Source organism: Lissotriton helveticus, chromosome 1_1 (genome assembly GCF_964261635.1).
Source record: "Lissotriton helveticus chromosome 1_1, aLisHel1.1, whole genome shotgun sequence".
Lineage (NCBI taxonomy): Eukaryota > Metazoa > Chordata > Amphibia > Caudata > Salamandridae > Lissotriton > Lissotriton helveticus.
Genome location: NC_136057.1, coordinates 1,645,145,526 through 1,645,163,960, shown reverse-complemented (window position 1 = coordinate 1,645,163,960; position 18,435 = coordinate 1,645,145,526). Strand labels below are relative to the sequence as shown.

Genomic DNA, 18,435 nt, shown 5'->3' with positions numbered 1-18,435 from the left:
AATGAATGGTGGTATTACCCAACAGAATCTCATTAAAAACGAAAAGCAGTCAAACATGCATGGACTGGAACCTGTGACTAACAAAATTGTGTTAAACACACATTTCTGGAGCAGGAACTTCAACCACTGAGCTATCCAATGACAAAGGAAACAGTTTCTTACAAATTCAGCTATTGAAAGCCTGTACCCATCAACTCAGGTTTAATTCCAGGCATCTCACTCAAGAGATTCAGAGCGCTACGTTTCAACTGTAAAGGATACCATGAAAAGCATGACTTGGTGGTGGTTGGCAGCTCCGATGAGCCCAACAATGGCAATGAGGAGCAAGAAGACACCAATAGCGATGACACCGCCGATGATGGTGATGCTTGAGACTATGCCGAAGCCCTTGCCCCAGGCCGCCACTCCGATCAGCAAGAGGCCAACCAGCTGCAAATGGCAAAAAAAGATAGAAGTTAGGAAGGCTTGTACTTGAAGCAGCCACCAGACCAAGTTTCCAATAGGCCTCAATCGAGGAGCATCTTTGTCCAGTCCTGACCTGACCTTTAGTCGAGCATAAAGAAAATAACTTACATGCATGTGGACCACCCAGCTTAACAGGAGGACAAAGAGCAAAACAGATTTAAAAATCTTTCTGAATTTCACACAGTTGCCCTTGTATGTGATTTGCTGTTTATATTGACTGTTACATTGCGGTCTAGTGATACAATGGTGTAGTATTAGTGAAGTTAAATAGTAGTAAAGTTACATTTTACACCGACTAGCATGTGAGCTGGAATGTCCAGACAGAATGTGGAGTGTCCTGTTCCAAATATTCTATGTGGGAGTAATTTACTGTTGTGCAGCGTTGTGAACTGGACTGCTGTGCTGGGGATATCATTACAGAATAAATACTTCTGAACCACACTCTTGGATTGGTGCGATTACTACATTTTATGGCGACGAGGATGGGATTAAGCACTGTTATGCATGTGCCAACAGTGACAAAGTAAAGACATTGAGAGAACCGCCACTTAAGTGTGTTGAGTTACCTGCTAGACCATGGGAAAAGTTAGCAATGGATTTTTTGGGTCCTATAAACAAATTAGGTAGTGCAAATAGGTTTATTTTTGTACTCACTGATTATCACACAAAGTGGTTTGTGTACAAGACAACAAATGTTATCAACACTAAAACTGTGATGGGATTTTTAGAGTAATTTTTCATGGAAGAAGGCGTACCTAAAGCCATTGTATCAGATAATGGCGTACAATTTGTATCAAGAGAAATGAAAGAGTTTATGGAAAAATGGGGAGTTACTCATGAGAGAGTGGCTTTATATAGACCACAAGCCAATGGAATGGTAGAGAGGATTAATCGCCTAATAATGGACACTATCCAATTGTCATTAGCTAATGGTTTATCTTGGAAAGAAGAGTTAAAGAAACTAGTTTGGGCACATAGGACTACTCCTCATGCTATTACGGGTATTTCTCCCTTTGTATCTCTTAAAGGGAGAGAACCAGGTAGGAAAGACAATCCCAGTTGGTTGGTTCTCAAGGATTGTTTATGGGTAGACCATCATGCTGTCAAGACAAATGTTACAGAGAAACAAAGTCTTACTGAAGATTATTACAATAGGAGAAAAGGTGTGAAAATGCCAAATATTGTGATTGGAGATTGGGTAGTCACCAAAGGAAGTGGTGTGGTCATTAAAGGGGATATCAAATTCTCTGTTCCATTAAAGGTAATTGAAGTAAAGCGCAATGTAGTGTTATTGGAAAATGGGACGGTTTGGAGTATTGGAAATGTTTGTAAAGTACCTAATGTACAATATAACCATCGTCATATGTCATTGTGTTGCAATGACATTCTTTGTGTTATGTTGTTTCTAAATCTTTTCTTGTACAATTTTTAATGTTCCATGAGGGGGGAGATGTGTAGTATTAGTGAAGTTAAATAGTAGTAAAGTTACATTTTACACCGACTAGCATGTGAGCTGGAATGTCCAGACAGAATGTGCAGTGTCCTGTTCCAGATATTCTATGTGGGAGTCATTTTCTCTTGGGCAGCGTTGTTAACTGGACTGCTATGCTGGGGATACCATTTCAGAATAAATACTTCTGAACCACACTCTTGGATTGGTGTGATTACTACAAATGGCTTAATAGTAAAACACCAAGAAAATGCCAATAGACAGTAAATAACTTTTTTACAGGTAGCTCACTACAAATCTTGCATCTAAATCAACCATACAAGACTTTAACCTGCATGTAGCACACATTTTTAGAGTAGATACATTTTTTCCCCCAATACGTTTTTATTTGAAGAATATTTTAAAAACTGTATGTAAAGATAGGAATGTAGAAGAACAAGACAAGGTACAATAGCACATAGTGGTAAGTATCATCAAAAGATGACTGATGATAGAATGTAGAAGAACAAGACAAGGTACAATAGCACATAGTGGTAAGTATCATCAAAAGACGACTGATAGAAAATAAACACAGCATGTTTAATGGCAATAAAACAAATGAATAATAAGTGTACATTTATACAAGAACCTTGGGCTGGTAAAAAAATAAATATTTTAATGTGTATGTAGGAGGTGACAAGCACAGGTTTGATATTGTAGCTAGTGCGAGTATTGTAAATAGAGAAGGGGAGAGGTTAGGAAGAGTGGTAGAGCATGAAAGGATAACCAGGTGTCCAGTAATTGGCGGAATATAAAAGTAGGTAGCTGTCTTATGGTTCAGATGGGAAAAGGAACGGTAGAAACTACAGATAATATATTAATCTGTTGTGCTCTATAGTCTGAGGATTTTCGGTTTGATACAGGTATTGTGTGTGCCACCAATGTATGCAATCTATGCCTACCATGTGTGGAATGAGATTTGGTTGAAAGATTTCCATTCAATTAGGAGAAATGCAGTCAATAATAGGTTTAAAAGATTCTCATAAGATGTTGTGAGGAGAGCTAGGAGTTGAGAAAAGGCCCCAGTAAGTAAAATTTATTGCAAGTTTTAAAAATGATTTTCAGGCGGTTTGAGATCTTATTCAAACATGGCCAGAGTAGCTTGTAGCTGAAAAAACGTGTTCTTTGTAGTTCGGTTTTCCAACATATTGGAATCAATTACTTTTAAGTTCAGCAAGTTAGTCAAAGGTCCAGTAGGCTTTAGAGGAGGTGCCTTCCTTTGCATATTTGAAACACAAGCCTACATTGGAAACCAAAGTACAATAAATCCCTGGGAATATGGCTTTCAAATGACTTGACTGAATCAGACAGACAAGCATTTGCAATGCAATAGGTCTAACATTTCCTAGAGTTTAAGCTATTGACATTGTAAATGACAATGCCTTTTATGTATTTATCATCATCATCAATGAAACTTTATTTCGGCCAATTTGACCATAAAAGCATATATACAATAGCATACATTTAATTTGATTCGTGATTAAACCAATAAAAAGAAATACATTCGTCATATGGCATTGTATAAACACACAAGTGTAACCTGCAAACAATCTACAATACAATCAGTCAAACTCATTGGATACATTGTCAAATTTGATAAGCCCATACTCTATCTCACAGTTCAGCCATTCAGGCTATTTTTTGTAAAGTGCTTGTATCTATCATTATAAAAGTTGTAAACATGGTTTTAGATCCATCGACCACAATTCTACTTGTTGACAGTCCTACGCACTATATATCAAATTAAAAATATGTCAATAAAGTGGTTAAAAAAGCTTATAAAATTCATAGATAATACCTCCAGATAAAAAAATTATATCAAGGATTAACTGTCTGTAGGGGTCAACTTGGGAATACTCTATGTGTGCACCACATGGAGAATAAAAAGCCTGCTACTGAAAATGCTATAGGGAGGCTTGCATCATATTTCAATATCCTGAAAGTGTCTGGGCAATGTCTGGTTCCCAAGTTTCTGCATATCTGGATCAGCCATCGTTCTCTCGCTTTCTTATAGCCATTGCAGAAAAAATAAAAACACATGGTATTCTGACTTAGCTGCATTTTTACAGGCCGGGCAACCCAAAGTTTGTTGGCCCGCCCATTTGTTCGTAAAAGCACGCAGTGGCAGTACCCCGTGCCTGAATTTTAAATTTAACTTCCTTGCGGCAACCGGCTTGATTTCGTCCAATATCAACTCTAGCCTGTACTGCTTTTTGATTTCCGTGAAATACTACAGTAAGCGTGCCTATTGAATGGCTCCCCTGTAGTTGAGCCAATTTGTTCTCCCAGTAACAATCATTTAGCTCCTTCCTTGACACTGTGGGGCATGTTATTTCTGGACTATCCCACAAATTACCCCGTCCCATAGTCAAAAAGTGTTCCGGATGTGGGACAATTATGGCAATCTCCCTGCCCCAGGTATACTCAACACCTATCTTAGTTCTTCCCTATACTCAGCCAGTTCTGGAGTGACCCACAAATGTTTCCAAAATAAGAGGTCTGAGAGCAACTTCTTCCGCGATTCACCTGATCCCCAAATCTAGTAAAAGCGATGAGGAGAGCTGCAAGAGAGACCAAATAATTGCCTAACAAAAGGTGTTTCCAGCTTGTGTAAGACTGTCAGAATGACTATGTCCCCATATTTCTGCCCCATATAAAGCAGCACCTCCCTCTTGAGCCTTGTATATTTCTAGTACCGGGGTCACAGGTTTAGGGCTAGAATTTCGAAATACCTTAGTCAGGCCCACCGTTGTCTGCGCTAGCTTCAAACTAGTATTATTAATTTGTGCCCCCCCCACAGTCCATTTTTTCTGTAATCATAATGCCGAGATACTCAAAGACACCCTCATGTGTTTGGTTGGGTACTATTGCCAAGTTAAACACCATTTTGTTTTTTGCAGGTTAGTCTCAAGCCCCCTTTCCTTACAGAAAACATCAAATGTATTAAGAACCCTCTATACCCATAGGAGATCTTGAAAGTAACAGGGTATTGTTGACAAACATCATGGCCGGGATTTTACGGGTTGCCAACTTGGGTGCATCTGTATCCTTCGGCTTAAAAATTCAAGTAACCCATTTATAAAAAGACAAAAAAGGGTCGGGACAAGGACACATCCCTGGCAGACACCTCTATCTACAGCAGAGGTCTTCAAACTTTTGGATGCCGAGACCCCCCCTGTCAACATTTTCAAACGTAAGGACCCCCTCCTGACAAAAATTTCGAAACCTCTAGGTTATGAGGAAGGGGAGGACGAAATTATGCGACAGGCTTGACTAAGTTGTGTGAGTAGAAAATGTAAATAATGTTCTGTGATTCGGCGTATTTTGGGGTAGCATTGCTTTATTATTTAGAATTTTTTTAAACATAGTAATACGGAGGAAAGATTTCACCCCATCAGTACCAATTTATAGCCAAAATACAGCAATTAACATCAGAAAGATGTTAAATCAACCTCTGTGAATGGCCTCCAAATCCGCAGGAATACGCGCTGCCACATTAGAAGCTCACCTGGCCATGGTCGGGAGCAGCAAGGGTGCATTCAAACCATGGTGGTCTTGTGCAGAGTTAAGCAGTTTACTCATGCCCCTTTCCTCTCACCCCCTTCCTTCCATCCCTCTCTTCTCTAGTCTCCCAACCCCGGATCCCTCGGTCACATGGCAGGCAGATGGTTATTAGCCCCAGGACACCTTTTGGTAACAGTAGTGCACTACAAATGTAAATAGGCAGAAGCAGGGGATCCACTAGACCCGAACTTCAGGGGGGGGGGGGGGGGGGGGGTTAACACTCCCAGCCAGGGCTTGTCCAAGCACTGGTCGCACACTGTGCAACAGTCTTTCCACCTCCTCCATGAATGCCCTCACTACCACTCACCAACAATACACCTCATCTCTCTATAGCACCTGTCTGACAAACATTTCATTTTTTTATAGCGCTACTCATAGTTTACTCACACTCAGTTCTGTGATGTGCATGGTACATCTTCTTTGTACCAGGCACTTTAACCTTCTGCCTGTGTGGGTGACAAGAGTGCCCATGTCACTGCACGGTGAGCAATGCAACAGTGTGAGAGTAGGGTAAAAGGAGTGACTGCAGGATGAGTGAGGTGACCATATGAATTTGTGTTCGGCTGTAAGTGCAGAGTGGGACGAATTAGTGCATGGTTAGTGATGGCCTTGTTTGAGTGAGCTACAGATTGAGCAGTAAGGGGGGACATGTGAGTGGAGTGTCACATGAGTGCAGGGTGAGAAGTGTGCTCGTGTGACTGCAGGGTGAGGTACAGAGTGAACAATGCAAGCGAATTTTTAGTGCAGAGTGATTACTGTGAGCTGGGTGAGCCGGTGAATGTTGTGAGGGCATGGTGATCACTGCGAGTACATTATGATCACTGTGACTGCAGGGTGAGCGGGTGAATGACGTGAGTGCAGGGTGAGCGGGTGAATGGTGTGAGTGCAGGGTGAGCGGGTGAATGGTGTGAGTGCAGGGTGAGCGGGTGAATGGTGTGAGTGCAGGGTGAGCGGGTGAATGGTGTGAGTGCAGGGTGAGCGGGTGAATGGTGTGAGTGCAGGGTGAGCGGGTGAATGGTGTGAGTGCAGGGTGAGCGGGTGAATGGTGTGAGTGCAGGGTGAGCGGGTGAATGGTGTGAGTGCTGGGTGAGCGGGTGAATGGTGTGAATGGTGTGAGTGCAGGGTGATCAGTGTGAGTGCAGGGTGATCAGTGTGAGTGCAGGGTGATCAGTGTGAGTGCAGGGTGATCAGTGTGAGTGCAGGGTGATCAGTGTGAGTGCAGGGTGATCGCTGTGAGTGCAGGGTGATCGCTGTGAGTGCAGGGTGATCGCTGTGAGTGCAGGGTGATCGCTGTGAGTGCAGGGTGATCGCTGTGAGTGCAGGGTGATCGCTGTGAGTGCAGGGTGATCGCTGGAACGTGAAAGTGAAGGCGAGAATGAGAAGTGAGTAGTCTGAAAGCAGGGTGCATTCCCAGAAACTTGAAGCGTAGGGTTTCAGATATAAGTTAAACTATTGCTATAATGGCATTAATCAGGGTTCGAGGGTGGAGGAAATAAATAATGTGCTGATCCTGCAACAAACTTCCAGTCTTGTGATTAGGGTTACCAGCTCATTATTTTGATGGCCCAGAAATAAGCAGTCACCTACAGCTGTATTTTTTGCACTTATCTGTGAATACTTAGAACAGCAAATATAAATAGAAAACACTTAATTGTATTCTAGGGATGCCTCAATGATCCAAGACTAAAAATTAAAGAGAATAAAGACATAAAAGTCACATAACTAATTAATACATACTTTTTTATTTATAACTCAATTTAGTGTCAAGAGCAGGTCTCTGCAGGATCTTTAAACAACACATAGCAGGCATGTCTCTTTAAATGCATTCTCACACTACAGCAGTAAGTGTAAAAAGACAAATGTAAGGAATAGGCAGAGTGGGGACCCAGGGGGTACTGGTACCATAAAAAAAACTAAGCTTTGGTAATTGGTTAACAAAAGGCATGTAAATATGCTAATGGTCTTTAAAAGACCTGTGAAAAACTCGGGCCGGAGAAAAGACTCCAGACACTGCCCAGCCGAGGCCGCAGGAGCACGAGCTGCACTGCAGCAGCCCGGGCTGAGACACAGGATGGGGGAGGAGGGGGGCTGAAGCCCTGGAGGCCAGGGCAGAAGTGACACTGTGAAGGCGCGACCCCCTTTGCATCGCTCCACGGCCCCCCTGGGGGTCGCGCCCCACAGTTTGAAGACCCCTGATCTACAGGGATGGGAGTGGTTACTTCCCATGTTTGCCAAACCCTATTTGTGTGAAATTTCCTTCGAGTAGCCCCCTCAGGATTTGGCACAGATACACTGGGACCCCCATCCCTAGTAGGATTGCCCACAACGTCTCTATTGGCACCCGATCAAATGCAGATTTTAGGTGCACACATTACATAGAGGTTGCCACCCTCAATGCACACGGCCTTCCAGTGTAATAATTGTAGCCTAAAAACGGATCCAATGTGGACATTTTTACTCTGAACCCAGCTTGGAACGGGCTGAGAATATTGTGTTCCTCCATCCAGCTCTGTAGACAACACAACAGCACTCGTGCAAACATTTTTTGTCAATAAGGCTTATGGGCCTGTAATTTGTGGGAAGGAGATCCTTTTTGTAAACTGGTGTGATTTTAGCCCCAGCCCAGCTAGCTGGAATGGCCATATTTTGCAGGACGGCATTAAATAGAGTCCAGAAGTAAGGACCCAGATGGTAGGTGCGCTACGGAACAGATCCCCGGGTATCTTGTCAAACCCTGGTGCTTTAGCTGGTGCTATTTTGCTTAGTGCACCAGTTACCTCTGTGAGTGTAATCATCTGGATATCTTTTTTCTCCTTAGAAAGTAGTCGTGTGTGCTCCGGGATAGTTGGCATGTAGGGGGCAACGTTCATTAACCACTGTCGTCCTCCATCTCTACCCTCGAGTAGAAGGACTAACAAGCATTTACAATGCAACGGTTTCGCCTTTGCAAAAGTTAGAGCTATTGGCATTGTAAATGACAACACTTTTATTTATGTGTTGGTTTTGAAAACAGATAAATAAATGGCATTGTCATTTACAATGCCAATAGCTTAATCTCTCGCAAATGCCACACACACACATACCCATAGAGGCCCCCCACACAGAGCCCCCCCACACGCACACATAGCCCCCCCCACACACACACAACCACACAGAGCCCCCCCCACACACCCACACAGAGCCTCCCCCACACACCCACACAGAGCTCCCCCCCACACACCCACACAGAGCCCCCCCCCACACTAGCTACACAACTGGGGTGTCACCAGAATTAGACAGATTCGAACACAGCCGGGTCAAGCTAGGATAGTGTAACGATGCTAATGATAATGGAGCATCAAATTCTAGTGAAATTGAAAGTAAAATTAAACTGGGGAGCAATACTTATAAAGATAACATAATTAGGGTGATAGCATGCCAGATTTGTCACAGTAACAAAATAACAGACATGATGGCGAGACATCAGCACTCAGTTAAACAGGGGGGCAATAGTTATAGAAATAACAAAATTGTAGAGGTAACAGATACTAATTATATAAATAAAAGGGGTGTATGTCAGCAGAGCAAAAACTCTGTGCGAAACTCACAGTCCAGGTAGAGAGTTTCTTTGAGAGTGAGGCTTGGGAGGACACGAGGATAGGTAATCATTCTCCGTGTTCTCATGAGGAGGGGCAACACGTAGGCCATCTTGGGAGCAAGAAATGAGGGAAAGTTGCCATCTGGTTTTAGGGGTCTTGAGACCAATTGTAATTGGTCTCCTACGATTTGCTGAAACTGCAGGAGAATGAAATTGGAAAGGGGGGGGGTCTTCCTCTGTTTGTCCAGTCCGCAAGAGTATGAGAATAAAGGTGGAGGGTGGGGGGGGAGGACCGACTTGTCACGGTCAGGGGCTCATTCCGGTAGTGGGGCGACATTAAAACATGGCCCAAAGAGGCAGACAAGGGTGTTTATGGGGGGTGGTTAGAGCATGAACCAGGACCCGTGGCCTGGTTCGAAGTCAGGGCCTTGTGGCGGAGGTCAGAGCCGTTAGGAGAAACGTAGACCGCCCCAGGGCTTATTGGGGGAGGGGGGGGGGGTCAAGAGACAGGTTTCCAAATTGCGGCTGGCGCTCTGATCTCTGTTCCGGCATCTAGGACTTACTACTTACTGTCTGTGTCAGTGGGCCCATTGCCAGTAGGGGGCGACTGTGCAGGCAGGGCGGCGGGAAGCGGCACGTCGGGTCAAGGGCCTCAGTATCAACGATCTTGATGTGGGGGTAGCGCCGTACGGCGATCCGCATCAGCGGGGGCAAGGCTGGCAGGGTGCAGGAAGAAGCGTAAACGGCACACACAGAGCAACGGAGGTCTGGCTGCTTTGGAGGGCACCCTCGAGCAGGGATGGAGATCGGCACCACAACAGCTTCAGCCAGTCAGAAGTAAGAGCTCATCAGGCCGAGCGTAGTGAAAGCTGGGGCCTCAGCCAGTGATAATGGGAGACCACCATTGGGAACGGGCACACATGGACAGCGGGAGGGGGTCGGGAACGGACAGCGGGACATCACGCAACCCACCCCTGCAAAGGACACTTCCGAAATGGCGAAAACAAAGGTTTAAAATAAATAAAAATAAACACGCCCACAGCCGCATGACGTGGGCAAAACTGCGAAAAACTGTCGGGAACTCCCACGAATCTGGTCCGGCCATGACGGACAGATCTCTGTTCCAATCGCTAGCCTCCATTTATGGAGCTAGCCAATGGAACAGAGAGGCGGCACAAACATCCATACTGTAACTCATAAGATTTCACCTGCGCGAAAGTCTGCTGCGCAGCTTTCGGCGAGGCGAAACCTAAAAATGGTCCTTCAACACATCTGTCCCTAGATTTGGTTCCATAAAGTGCTTAATTTGAGTAGGTGCTCTCAGGTGCTCAGCACAGGCACTTCTTTCACAGGGCCGGGGCTACAATTTCTAGGTCCTCCAGGTGGCGGTATCAATATTAATTGCCCAATTTAAAATAAAAAGAACCACATACCTATCATGGTGACGGGCTGGTATGTTTTCATGGGCAGGCATACATCTGTTCAGGAAGGCATGATTGTGTATCATCACTTTAGTGATGATGTTGTAACGCCTGTCATGAATCCAAGAAGTCCTCATTAACGAATGGCTTACATTCTATTCCCCGAGTCTGTTGCACCCTGCCACTGCCTGAGCCTAAGCCTCCCATTGGATAATTGTAGTGGGGGGGGGGGGGGTCTACAGCCCTGCATTGATACTATCCTCAACGTGCTTAATGTGGCTGTGGCCCAAAGCAATTTTTTTGCGCTATGGAGTCACCTGCAGTTACCGTGTGCTGCCTCCAAGCATGCCAATTGCTGATTTTGCTTGAGCCCAGGAGGTGCAACAGCCATACTCACATCTCACAGGTATTGCAGCATTACGGCTGGGGACAGTGCTTGTGCTGTGGCAGGCAGGGTCACAGCAAGCTGAGCAGTGGATGCCTATGCTGTCGTCATAACTGGACCAAACTAATTACAGGCAACACTAGCAGTGACATGACCTGCTGTGCTCAAGCAGCCTCCTGACCTGCAACAAACCCAGTCAGACTGCACTGATTATTATGTTAAAAAAAAGCATTTTCATTTGGTGTACATTTTGTTTTCGCACTCATCCGTCGGTGTAAGTAAAGAAGTAAAAAGCATGGCTTAGGGGACAGACAGCAGAGCATGGTTACAGGATAGAGACCATGCAGGTGTTGAAAGTTGGGAACACAGGAGGTAGAAGTGGGCTGTAGCCTCCTTGGCAGCATTTTCAGCCCCGGCACTTCATTTTTTTTTACAAATTAAGCACTGGTTCCATCGCAGATTTTCCTTCAGAACTACCAGTGTTTACCACGTTCCAGAAAGTACTCATGTCATGGATGCCCAAGGAGCTTCTCAGAGTATCCCACTTATCACTTTCCCACCCTTTTTTAGCCTCATCAATATTATTTTGATAGGCCACTATTAATTTTAATCAATTGTCTGTCCTTGCCTTGTTAGCAGAGATCAAAGCGGGTTTGGCCTTTTGACATCTTTCATTATACCAAGGGTGTCTGGGTTTACTGTTGATTTTATTTATCTGTTTTGAAAACCAACACATAAATAAAAGGCATTGTCATTTATAATGCCATTAGCTCAAACTCTCGCAAATGCGATACCTATTGCATCACAAATGCTTGTTAGTTGATGTGGTCAGTGGGCTCTTAAGACCGCCAGGATGCACTTGGCTCTCTTTTGGGATGCAGGTTTTGTTTGGAGGTATTGGCTTAATATCATTTTTATATGATTTACTCTTTATATCGAGAAGTGTGTTGAAGACAACCACACGATGGGACTCCATAACTGACGAGATCTTGCAGCACTGATCTAATAGGAAAGTTGCGAGGAACGGGGCAGATTTGGGTTTGCTAGAGTGGTGCACGTTGGGGGGGTGGGCGGGGGGGGGAGAATAGGAATGGTGAGATGGGCTTTCTCCACATTCTCAAGTACTTTTCTCTGGGAGCATCCATTTTCCTCACCTGTACAAGATGTATTATAGAAAAAAAAGTCTTCCAAACTAGCAGATTTTCTGTACTTGTACGTGGACTTCACAATCGGAAGCCTCAGCAAAGCAAGCCGTGAATCCAGAAATGGGATTTGGAACTATAAACGGTCCTGTTTCGGGGATGTGACTGCAAATGCTTTGTGAATCAACCCCTAATTTGAACCTTTTGGAAAGAATCAATACTCCCATTACAGCTACCTAATATAATCAACAAAATCTGGATAAGTACAATAAATATAGATAAATCCACCAATAGGCAACTCCAGATACAGGCATCTTCCAAAACAAACTAGTATGGCATATAGGAGGTTCCGCCAGGAAAAGATTTCAAAGGCTTCCAAACACATAACCACAGTGGAAAAGCGCAAAGTACAGACATTGTAATAAAAGCATCTCAAAAGACAGTCATCCACTAAAGCACATACCACACTGGGACACTGCATGAGTGCTAGGCAAGAGGTCCCACATATAACACAGGAGGCAGACCTCCAAGGCAACATTGCCCGAAGTGGAAAGCACAAGAAGTGGGTTGATGGTCGCAGTTGCACAAAATATATTATATGGGACCTACAGAGTAACTCCAACCAACTGAACTAAAACTGCAAGAGTTTTCACTCTCTCTCCCTCCTCTTCCCTTCATCCCTCTTAAGCACCTCAAGACGGTGATATGAGCACCTCTGATCACACATGCCAACAATACGATTGACACACATCTGATTGGAAGTACAACATTGTCCACAAAAATCACTCCCATACAATGTAGCATACAACTCATTTGATAATGTCCTTCGGCACGCTGCAAGCAGCATACAGCACTATACAAATGTATGTACATTTACAAGTGAACAACAGAAGGACTAGTGAAGGAAAACCTCCCTAATAAACAGACAACAAAGTATAGGGGATAGGAGGCATAAATGAATAATCAAGACGGCAGACTTCAAATTATTTCTGATTATCTCAAATCATATGAAAAGCAAGGGGGCTTGCAGGAGAAGTGGTAAATTGAACTTGGCAGGGATATCCCTGAAATAACTTGGGCCCAGTTGGTTAGTAGAGCCTGGAAGAGCACGAGGAATGAGCGATTTCAATTGATGGTGCCCGAGATGTAGTTTGGAGGGAGCCGACTTCCAGCATATGATGTGGGGATGTACGAGCTTGGGAACGTATTGGAAAGATGTGTGATCGTACGATAGACCTTGACCTGGGCACTTGATTTCTGCACTGGTTCCCACATATAGCTAAACCGAAAATGACAAGTAAATTCATAGACCTGGGCCTCGTATTAACCAAGAGGGAAATCACAAGGCATTGGAAGTCAGCGAGGGGGCCAGGGGTAGGGAGATGGCGGGTGGAATTGCTCAAGTGGGCGCAGAGTGAAGGTACACTTAGGCTGCAACAGGCCCTACGTACTAATAATGACAAGGCACAGGAGGCGGCTAGGGCGTGGGAGGCCTTAGTTGCAATATTGCAGGCTCCAGAATCAGATTCAGAGGAGGGTTCGGACTTGGAGGACCGGCGAGATCCGACTGACACTTTGGTACAAGGAGTAGGACTCAGGGTATGATCAGTGGGACAAATGTTGATCTTTAAAAAGTGCATTTAAGCCGTGTACTGTACTACTGTTGTTCAAAATTACAATTGTATTGGATTCTGATACACCACTAATTGTTAATAGACCATGTTCTTGAAGCACACCGGTGGCGGGGGAGGGACTTAGGCAGGGAACACAGTGGAAAGTAGCTTGTGATATATCATGCTGTCATGTGTTTATTTGATGTTCTATTGCTGCTCACTGGAGTTGGTTGGTTGAAAATCAATAAAAAATATTCCACAAAAGGAAAAAAATAAAAAAAGGGGCAAGGGGGCTTGTAGGTGAACCCAACCCCAAAGCAATCCTGCCAGGAAACGGTGCAGAGGGGAAACCACACAAGACAAAGAGGGGCATTGGAAGACAGAGCACAAAAAGGAGGCACGGCGAAAGTGAGCAGCAGCTTATGTCACACAGCTATAGGGAAGCCAAAATATAGAGGGGGCGTGGATTTAAGTAGATAGGCAGACCCCAAAGGTGGTGTCCCCAGAACCTAATGAGAAGAAAGCAGCGAGGTTACAGACAGGGGCTACAAAACGAGCACCGGTCCAACACCAGAGACGTTCCCAGAGGAGTGTGATGGGTACAGGAAGGCTGACCACCCTCCCCGTAACGTAGGTCCTCAAAAAACACTACAACAGAAAAGTATTGGGGTCACAGGAAAGGGCAGCTAGTAAACACACATGCCAAGGATGTCCATGAGAGCCAATCAACCTCCGGGAAGGCAGAGCCCTACGTAGAAATGCAGAGGCACAGGCTTCTGAAAGACACCTCCTTTCTTGTAATACACCCCCTTTTCAGGCACCACCACACCGTGCATCTCCAGAAGGCAGGCTGCCTTGTACTGCTCCGGAGGGTATGTATTGTGCTAATGGAAGGCATTCACCAGGCACAGCAGGGTGTGGCCTCGCCAGAGTGAGGTGTTCACGTTCCCGTTATTTGTTAAAACTGGTTCTTAGGTGGGAATTCATGATACGATGCAGGAAGTCCTGGGGTGGAACTTAGACCGGAAGCCCGCAGATGTATATTAAATGTATGGGAGCCCACAGATTTGAACGTGCACAGGAAACAATGGGTCACGTTGGCATGTATGTTAGCAAAGCGTAATATTGCTCAATTGGGGGGAGCCGGCCAGCAGCCCGGATCCGGAAATGGTTGGAAGATTTGGACTGGTGTAGGTTTCGGGAGAGGTCGGTGTATGTGGCACGGGGTCGTCCTGAGAAATGGAGTATAGTCTGGGGGGGACTGGAATTGGTACCATTAAGATATTTGTAAGCCCCCGATGTGTGTATAAGAAGTGGAGGCGCATGAATCCCCTTGATCCACTATCTGTATATTGTGATCATCATCTTGCATATTATGGAATTGTAATCATGGCAATTGTGAAAATGGTTAACGTCACCTGATGTTTTGTATTGTTGGTTGTTAATAAAAAGGTGCAGGACCCCGTTTGGGAGCAGCGAACGGAAAGGCCGCGGACAGAAATGCTGCCTAACCCAGCACAAAAAAAATGGGCTCCGGCACTAGAGGACGGCGTTGCACCCACAGAACACAGCTGACTTTAGACAAACGAGGAGATGTGTATTGTGCGCCAGGTCTGGATGTAAATGAGGCTCTATTGTGCACCGGCCCTGGTGCTCCCAGCGCTGTGCGTAGACCCGGGCTTCCTAGAGAATCAGATTGCCTGGGTTAGCCAAGGACAACAGCAGAGCCGGGTCCTGCCCTCCCGGGTCACCAAATCTATTTAGACTGGGCTAGCGGTGCCTAGCCGACCCCCAAAGACGAGGAGCGTAGAGCAATGACGAGGGGCGCAGGAGTCCGGTTCGCTGTATGAGCAGAGAGTACACTACCCGTGAAGTAGCAGAGAAAACCGTATGAGGCACAAGGCCCAGGGAGCAGTATGCAAGATCTGCTGTTTCAGGGGGCAGGAATCACCATCTGAAGAGTCAGGGCAAAAAGAGAAGTAGGTAAAATAAAATATATTTACTCAGAGAGCAGGAGACCGGGCTCAATGTATGAGGAGTCAGCAGGAGTGGCCTTACTGCTTGAGGAGACAGGACACAGGGGACCTGCATTGCTGTTTTCTGAATTAACACAAAGGGGAGCACAGGCATTTACAATGCTATAGGTCTCGCAATTGCGTGTTTTGAACCTCTGGCCTTGTAAAAAACGAAAGAGCGCGGTGTCCCTGAAGCGTGCGCCGCACTCAACTTTTAAAAATAAAATGTAAACTGAGTGCGGTGTCCCTAAAACGGGTGCCACGCTCAGCATGCACAAACAACAAAAAAAAACTGCTGCCTTTGTCAATAAAGTAAATAGTGCTCACCCACTAGATAAAGCATGCAGTGTTAGAAGCAAAGTAAAAGGTCCAGTCCTTATGGGCGGTAACAAATGGAGAAAGGGCGGTACCAAGGCGGGACTAACAAGTCTCAATGATTCGGAAACCAGCATATATGAAGGACAATGACAGAAGCCAATTACAAATATGGGAAGAGTGTGCGAGGCTTCCACAGCCTACTAGACTACAGCATGCCTCGCAGAGCGAGCAGCGCTTGCGCGCTGCCGCTAGGCTCGACCTAACAATATGAGATGAAAGGGAGGAAGACAGAGTCCAGCTGGCATGCCCAGGGCAACTACCACCTTCACCAGGGACCTCAGTGATTATTCCCATCTCCACGAAAAATCCCATTGCCTATTGATACATCTTAAGTCTTAACATCTACAGCATTGGCACCTTCATTTGCTTACCACATGCCTTAAGATTTCTCATTTATCTCCCTCACAACTCTACCTCCCTTCCAAATAATTCCCAACTTAGTTTGAATCTTCAGCTGGGTGAATCTGTAAAGTCACACTTAAATACTATGCTCAACAAAAACTACACATAAGAAGAACAAATTGCACACTTAACCAATACTCATGTCTCAGATGCCACTACCAACCTCCTCAGCATCTCTGATAGTTACCTATCCCAACACAATTCTCCCCACCCACCCCCTCAACAAATTTTACCTACTTAGGAATAGACAACACATACATAACTAGGATATTAGAACATCTGAACACCCTTACCACTATGAGCACCTTCTCTGCAAAGCACAATATATCACCACTCAAATCACTAAACCAAGCCTAATAAATTGTAGATTTGCAACGGTCATATTTGTTGCCTTCATTTTCATTCCTCATCAAAAAGATCCTATTAGGCTAGCTATCACTGTAACCAGGTTCAATCCAAATTCTCAACCTGTCTTCAGCCCTCTTCTGCCTTCAAGCTACATTGTCAGTCACAAAGACGAACACGGACTGGTGTAGTTGCACTCCTCTTCAAAGAACATCTAAACTGCAAGCTCAAGGATCAAACATTAAATGCCTCACTTTAAACTCCACTTTAACAAGGGTATTCCTTGTACCATCAGCCTCATTTATCATCTATTTGGAATTCATAAGTGACCAACTTCGTGCTTAATTTGTGCCAGTGGTTTCTGGTGCTCAGCAACGGCACATGGTGGTGCAGTTGGTCTGATTATGGGATGAGCGCAACAGCTGTTTTTGAATTCAAAAGATATTACAAATTACTAATACCTTGTATCCAAGCTATACCTATAGCTTTGGGGCCTGGAAGAGTCATACTTATAGGAGTGTGATTGTTAGTAGTCGTGTTGGTACTGTCACTGGCAGAACTAGCAGGGACAATGGGTAGTGTGAGCTGCGGTAGCCTCTTGATAAGGACCCTGGCACTTATTGATTTACAAATAAAGCACTGGATATGCTTCAACCACGAAGGCTACCTAATATTTAGCATCTTCAACAATCATTATAATTAGGCAAAAAAAAAAAAAGCTACAAGCCAATTAAAAACGGTCCTAATATGCTCCCTACAGTCCACACAAATTTGTGCAAGTACTGGACTCCCTTTCCATGAACTGGTCAGGCCACTTGCTACCTTATTTCCTACACTGCCTCACACTTCAGATTGTTTCTCCCAAGAACAAAACATTTTTAACTGCAAGAGAATAAACAATTTAGTCAACACTTGCTTCCAAGAGATGCTAACAGCATCAGGCACTTCAATGCAGAATTCTCCCCACACATTAACAGACCTCACATCCGGGGTTCGTAATTATAATAAGACTTTAACACCCTAAACATCCTGGTCTTCTCAACATCCCAGCTTATACTTTCAAGGAAACCCTTTCATGTGTAATCCACTTAACTCAATGGGCAAAGTCACGTGGGAAGAGCAACGAAGTGTAAATGGAGGAAATACCCATGCGATATTTCTTCCAGGCCTCACAATAATGCTGGCCCTACTAAGACTTGCCTACAAAAAGATGCTGGAAAAAGCGAAGAGAAACCACTGTAAAATGCAGGATTTGCCTCTACCAGTAGTCTTTAAGGAACTGTTCTGCATTTTTTTTTAAACCAAAAAACCACAATCCTCTACTTTAGAGTACCAAAGTCAAGATGAGAGGAATTTGCTAAATATTGCTTCAAAACAGACTTAACTAGCACAGGAAATCATCTCAGCACCCTACTCTCACCACCAGAAATCTACACTGTGAATGGAATAGTTTTAAACCATCAACATTTGGGACCTGGTAAAAGCCAAAATACCAAATGTTCCTATTCTGATGATCTCATTCCAGCATCCAAAGACAATGGTCTCCCTCTAAAGACCAGATTACGATGTCAGACAGACCGGAGTCCCTACAACGTAGTTTGGGAACTGGAATCTAACGACCTCCTGTCGTCACTTCCAG

General features: G+C 44.7%; 1 protein-coding gene across 1 annotated transcript in view; it reads right to left on the bottom strand.

Moving 5' to 3' along the window:
• The window catches only part of TSPAN31 (tetraspanin 31), a 129,278-nt gene that overhangs the window by 56,837 nt on the left and 54,006 nt on the right, over nt 1–18,435 (bottom strand). Inside the window, exon 2 of the mRNA XM_078688745.1 lies at nt 262–429. Coding sequence (XP_078544871.1) covers nt 262–429 — 168 coding nt within the window. The remainder of the gene's footprint in view (nt 1–261; nt 430–18,435) is intronic.